General features: G+C 30.0%; 1 protein-coding gene across 1 annotated transcript; it reads right to left on the minus strand.

The window, feature by feature from the left end:
- Nucleotides 1-3,424: 3,424 nt before the first annotated feature.
- On the minus strand, nt 3,425-4,315 carry LOC104773578 (protein PHYTOCHROME KINASE SUBSTRATE 1-like). The gene has a single exon (XM_010498221.1). The coding sequence runs from the start codon at nt 4,109-4,111 to the stop codon at nt 3,425-3,427; it is 687 nt and encodes a 228-aa protein (XP_010496523.1). The 5' UTR covers nt 4,112-4,315.
- Nucleotides 4,316-6,339: the final 2,024 nt, after the last annotated feature.

Consider the following 6,339-nt stretch of genomic DNA (forward strand, 5'->3'; position numbering starts at 1 on the left):
GAACACCTTGGGTGTTCTAAGGTGTTCTAAGCCTTTTTAAAATCAAAAATATAGAGAAGAGTGGGTGAAGAACATGTTGTTAGTTCTTGATGTAGAACTGAATTTGGGTCAGTTCTTGGGTGACGTGGCAACTCATGAATGAATACAATTTTTTGCAAAGGAGAAAACATTTATTTGTTTGGAGGAAGTTTTGTTTGTTTTTTTTTATTTATATCTTTAATGTTTTTTTGTTTCATAAAAATTTGGTATTGTATTTTGAATTCTAGAATAAGTTTTTTAAGTTTGCAATTTAAATGTTATTTTTTAAAGTTTTTAAAATTGTAATATGTTTTTTTATATATATATCTTTAATGTTTTTTTGTTTCACAAAAATTTGGTATTGTATTTTGAATTTTAGTATAAGTTTTTTTAAGTTTACAATTTAAATGTTATTTTTTAAAGTTTTTAAAATTATAATATGTTTAAAATTATTATATTATTAAATCTTATGATCTAAACATGTTCTCCCAATAACCAACTTTTTAATAAAATATCTAAACTAATGATTTTACATTATTTTCATAATATTTTTACTCTAAGAACACCCACAAATGTTCTACCTTAGAGTTGTATCTTAACCATAATCTGTCGGTTTCTGAATGGCAAAAGATTTTTTTTGTTTTTTATTGTTTATTCGTCGTCTCTCGTTTATTTATTCGTCTCTGCTTATGGAGAAAACTCTCCGACAAAAGACGATTTGTCGAATAGAGAAAGGAATTAAGTTGGAAATTCGTTTTTGTCCATCGTTATCATCATCTATTCTCCAACCCAAAATCCATCGTTATCATCATCTCCACAAACGTTGGCACCATCCGCGATTTTGGTTCATCAAATCTAAATGGGAGATTCATGTGGCAAATTGGAGAATTTGGTTCAATTGATGGCGTCGATTACGAAGTGGAGATCAATGGTGGATTTAGAAAATAAATTTGTTTATTCGTCGTCTCTCGTTTATTTATTCGTCTCTGCTTATGGAGAAAACTCTCCGACAAAAGACGATTTGTCGAATAGAGAAAGGAATTAAGTTGGAAATTCGTTTTTGTCCATCGTTATCATCATCTATTCTCCAACCCAAAATCCATCGTTATCATCATCTCCACAAACGTTGGCACCATCCGCGATTTTGGTTCATCAAATCTAAATGGGAGATTCATGTGGCAAATTGGAGAATTTGGTTCAATTGATGGCGTCGATTACGAAGTGGAGATCAATGGTGGATTTAGAAAATAAATTTACATGAGGTAAAATTTGATTAGAATTAAAAAGGAAAAAAGACAAAAACATTTAGGAATTGAAATATAGTTTAGTGAAAAACTTTAATTTTTCTTTCTTTTTAAACTAAATTTCTAAAAATTTGGTTAATAATTTGTACGTAACCCAATGTTATTAAAATATTTGGGCTTGTAATGATAAATTAAATAAAAAAAATTGGTCCTTTGACTTGTGTTTGTATGAATTCGAAGAATAATAGGGTAAAAAAAAGTATAGAACAAACAGAATACTAGGGACATTTAATATATATTTAATAGGGGCATAATTCAAAACTTTTATAAAATAACACTTACCTCAAAAAAAAATTGACAGTGACAACTTCCCGTCTCTAGTACAACGTGGATCCGCCCTTGGTGGAGACCGTATTAAGAGCTCATACAAGGTAATTCATCTTCCTTTCTCATTCTTAAATCATTGAACCTCTGAATTTTGTTTGGGAATGTTTACAGAGTCTTGTAATAGTTTCCATATCTTGGATTTGTGACTAACGATTATATTGTTATCAGTAAGAACTCGGTGATTATAGTGTTGAACTTGACAATAAGCTTTCTGATTTATTGAGTTGTTAAAAATCAAGTACTTGTTTGTGGTAGTTGGCTTGGTTTTTTGTTTGTTTGTTATCGTGTGGTATTGTGGTTTTGCAGGTCAGGTTATTCAAGGATGGGATATTGGTATTAAGATAGTGAAGAAAGACGAAAATGATGTATTCACTATCCCTGCGGAGCTGACATATAAAAGAATGATCTTTTAGAATGATCACAATTCTAATGACAATGATCATTCTTGTATAAAGTTTTCTTGAAACAGCTAAAAGATTGAATAAAGATCCAGCAGACTGTATGGTTATTGAAGATTCTGTGTGATGTGAGTCTCACTTTTATAGGGTATTGTTTTGCAGTTGCGTGTTTGGTTGTTTCTTACTTACAGTTAGTTTAAATGGGCAAGGCCTGGTGTTATGGCTTGTAAAGCTGCTGGGACAAAAGTGATTGTTGTTCCTTCTATTCCTAAACTGTAAACAGACACATCTTTATACATCCGCTAATGAAGTCATCAATTCTCTACTCGACATAAGACCAGAGAAATGGGCTCTTCCTCCATTTTAAGATGGTAAGAAACACTCACAAACTCCACTCAATACTTCTTTTCCTTTATAACTACTCTGGTGATAATTTGTAGAAATCGTTTACAAAGAAACTCATAGGCCATAACCAATAATAGATCTTGTCAAAAAAAAAAAAAAAAAAACACAAAATAGTTAAGTCCAAATATATATATTTTTAAGTGAAAAGTGTTTCTGAAAAAAAAATATATATTTGGAATTAATTTGTATTTTTAAAATTTAACTAGGACTCAGCTCCACAATGTGGCGAGTGAGTATTTGATAAAATAAATAAAATAAAATTTAAAATTTAAAATTATATGTTATAAATTTATTTGAAAATAATACTCTAGTTAAGAGTATGTGATATTAATAAAAATTATTTTAAAAAGAGAAAATAATAAGTAAGGCTAAATATTAACTACAAAACTTTTGTAACAAAATGTTATGGCAAAGAGACATAAATCTATAAAAAATAATATAGTGAAAAGTCATACTGAATTGAGGCAATCTTGCCAAAAATATTATTTAATATATATTATAAAAATAAGGTATTCTATAAAAAATTATGATAAAAGTTGCAACCATCATAAAAGTTATCAACATTTATACTACTAGCTAGTAAAACAATTATGAGAATTTCAAAAATATCCCTTTTGCAATATCATTTTTCAAAACTACCCCATCTTTTAAACTTTACCAAAAAAACCACTAAAAATTTGCAAATTTTCAAAATTGTGTGTATGTAAATTTTGTATGTTAATTTTAAAAATATACACAAATTACCTTTATATGTATGTAAATTATATATATAATAAATACATTTTAAAAACTTTTTTAAAAAATTTTAAAAACGTTTTAAAATATGTCAAAACTTTATAAATATTTGGAAAAAAAATTTAAAAATCTTGTAAACCTTTTAAAAACCTTGTAAAAACCTTTTAAAATGTGTCAAAACTTTATAAATATTTGGATAGAGTCTAGAGGTAGTGATATCTAGAAGTACACCATTTTTTAAAATGGATAGATGAAAGGAGTATTTTTGAAAAATGGTAGGGTATTTAAAAAAAATGGAGAGATTTTTGAGTCACCATCAGAACATGCGCATTTACACCCCAGATTTGCGAGGAAACTCTTCTTATTATTACTCACCTTTTGAATCTGACCACTACTGTTGTTCTTCTTCTTCTCCTGCAAGGAACTGTTGCAGCTATTCACCAATTTGTTCTGAAGCAACACGCTCTGACTATTCCAGCTTGATTCAGACCGGACACTCGGAGTTCCTGTAGATTTCTTCGCGCTCTGCTTTGAATCGACGACGATGCTTCTCTCAACTTCAGGATTTGTCAGAGACAGAGATAGAACACTAGAGCCTTGGTCTGAATCCATGTCTCCATTGAAGTACTTCTCAGCTCCAAATACACCAATCTCTGGTTCTTCAGAAGCTTTCTTCGAAATATTCTTCTCATCACCAAGCTCCTCTTCTTTTGGTTTCATGCTCACGCTTAGGGTTTTGCTGGGTTCCATGAGCTTCTTGGTTGTGACAACAGCATCTTCCTTGATGCTCAAGTAAGAGGAAGAAGAAGAAGAAGGAGGAGGAGGAGAAGAGAAAGGAACATAGAGACTGTGAGTACTGTTGTTATTCTTCATGAAATCAAAAGATGTCTTTGGAGTTGAAGAAGATGATGTAAATGTCACCATTAAAAAAAAAAATAACTTTGTGGTGGCTTAATGTTTCTTTTTCTTTTTTCTTGCTTGTGGATATGTGGAATTAGGGTATAAATAGAGAAACAAAGACGAAATGTTTGATAGCTGTTTTCTTTTCTTTCTCTGAAGCTAAAGTGTTCTGATCTGATCAATGTGAGAGGGTTCCACATTGAGAGTTATTTGGCCAGTTGTGTGTGAACTGATTTATATATATATATATATATATATATTTGGATAAAAAATGTTGGATGATGAATCTTTGTCAGTCAATGGAGACTAAATAGATAGATTATATAATGTTACACCGCGACCACTAAATAGAGGAATTAAAGTGGCAAAAATGACATGGTATTAGTACGATTGAGACTTATGATTTACATGAACTTGTACTACAATTCATCTTGCAATTGGATCTCTTGAATTCTGGTCTATCCTTTAGGCTCTGTTTTTTTTGGTTAAAGAGGCTTCATAAAGCTTTTATAATCACTACTGTTTATAAACGACTAGAATTAGCAACTAACTTCTTTTTAACACTACTGTTTATAAAGAGACTAGAATTAGCAACTAAAGAGGCTTCATAAAGCTTTTATAAACACTACGTTTTATATGCACGTACGACATATAAAACCACGATTATGACGCCGATTTAAACAGCATTACAGTGTATTTTATTTTTCTCCTATAACTTCTTTTCTAACACGATATATAATTCAGTTTATTAACACGATATCTTATGCACCGGCCTAATTTGCATACTGTATTCATGTCCCAGTCCTTCAATACTTTTCTCTTAAAACCAAAAGTTCTTCATTTCTTTTTGTGTGTGTTTGTTAAAGGGCTGTCTTAGTTAAGCCAAAAGTGATCTGATTAGCAATTTAGCATGTTTTGAAAATTTGAAATAAAAATAATACATTGTATAAAGATATAAACTTATTAATCCATCATACGATTAACAAATTAATGACGAAGAAGAAGTAAATGCGCATAATTAAAAGAAAATACTTGACTAGTACTTTCACTCGAGGAACAAAAATACAAAAAATTGGAAGCACGAGGGATGTACGTATTTTGTTGCATGGGGAGATATTGACAAAGACCATCGAGTTGGGTTCTGTTAAGTATATTAATATTTCATGTAATGATTTGACGTACACTCTATAATTTAGGTGCATAAATATTAGAAAATTCATAGGCTCGTCGTATCTTGTGTGATATAATACATATCAAATAATTGTAATGTGTATTATATTCGTCAAATACATAAGGAGAATTAAATAAACTCAAACATAAAATCCATGTATCTGTCAATCAAGGAAATTGTGTAATGGAATTTATTAAATATGCGTATTAGTTGTAATAGTCGACAAATGAATGGTAGCATTTTAAGCTCGACCCTACAACATACGTGCTTGATTCTCGTTCTCAACCTTTTTTGTCCAACAGAAGAGAAAAAAAAACAACCAAAAAATGATCATTGTATGTGATTAGCAATTTCTTTTTACCATTGCGTTAAAAAAGATTTACAAGTAGCAACCACTTACCAATATCAATCATAATTTTAAAAACACATTATGATCACCAATCTATTTATGTGATATCCTTTAATTTCTTAATGGTGGCGAGTTTAGATTAGATTTTTGAGATATATATATATAGGAAATCAAATCAGCGATGAAAATGGAATCAATCATGATTTTTACTACTAAGAAACGGTGAATTGCCATTTATAAATACGACGACACAAACTAACTTTACTTGCAATTATAAAAAGAAAATAAAATACTCAACTTTTTTTTATCAAAGTGAACCACGCTCAACCTTGAACCTTCATGTCCACGTTATCACTTTTGTTCTCATCACAATCTATTCCAACAATCTTATCGTATGAGGTGTCAAAGTTATGTATGTATGTCCATTAATGTAATCTGAAGGTTTGTTGAAGTGTGAAAGACAAAGTTTTTGTTATGATAAAGGGAGTGATCAATCAACAAAATATATACGTATATCGGGAATTTGGAATCCAAAATTGCTTTATGTATTAATTGGCATTGAATATTTTTACGTTATTCGTCAATTTCCAAATACGTCATCCAATAAATGGAAAATTGATCCTCACCATAAAACATACTACTACATATGAAATAAGCAATATAGAGAGAATTGGAGAATATATGGAAATCTCTACCAACCCCTCCATGGTTTACATTATATATTTTTGCAAT

Source organism: Camelina sativa, unplaced genomic scaffold, assembly GCF_000633955.1.
Source record: "Camelina sativa cultivar DH55 unplaced genomic scaffold, Cs unpScaffold00579, whole genome shotgun sequence".
In the NCBI taxonomy this organism is placed as follows: Eukaryota; Viridiplantae; Streptophyta; class Magnoliopsida; order Brassicales; family Brassicaceae; genus Camelina; species Camelina sativa.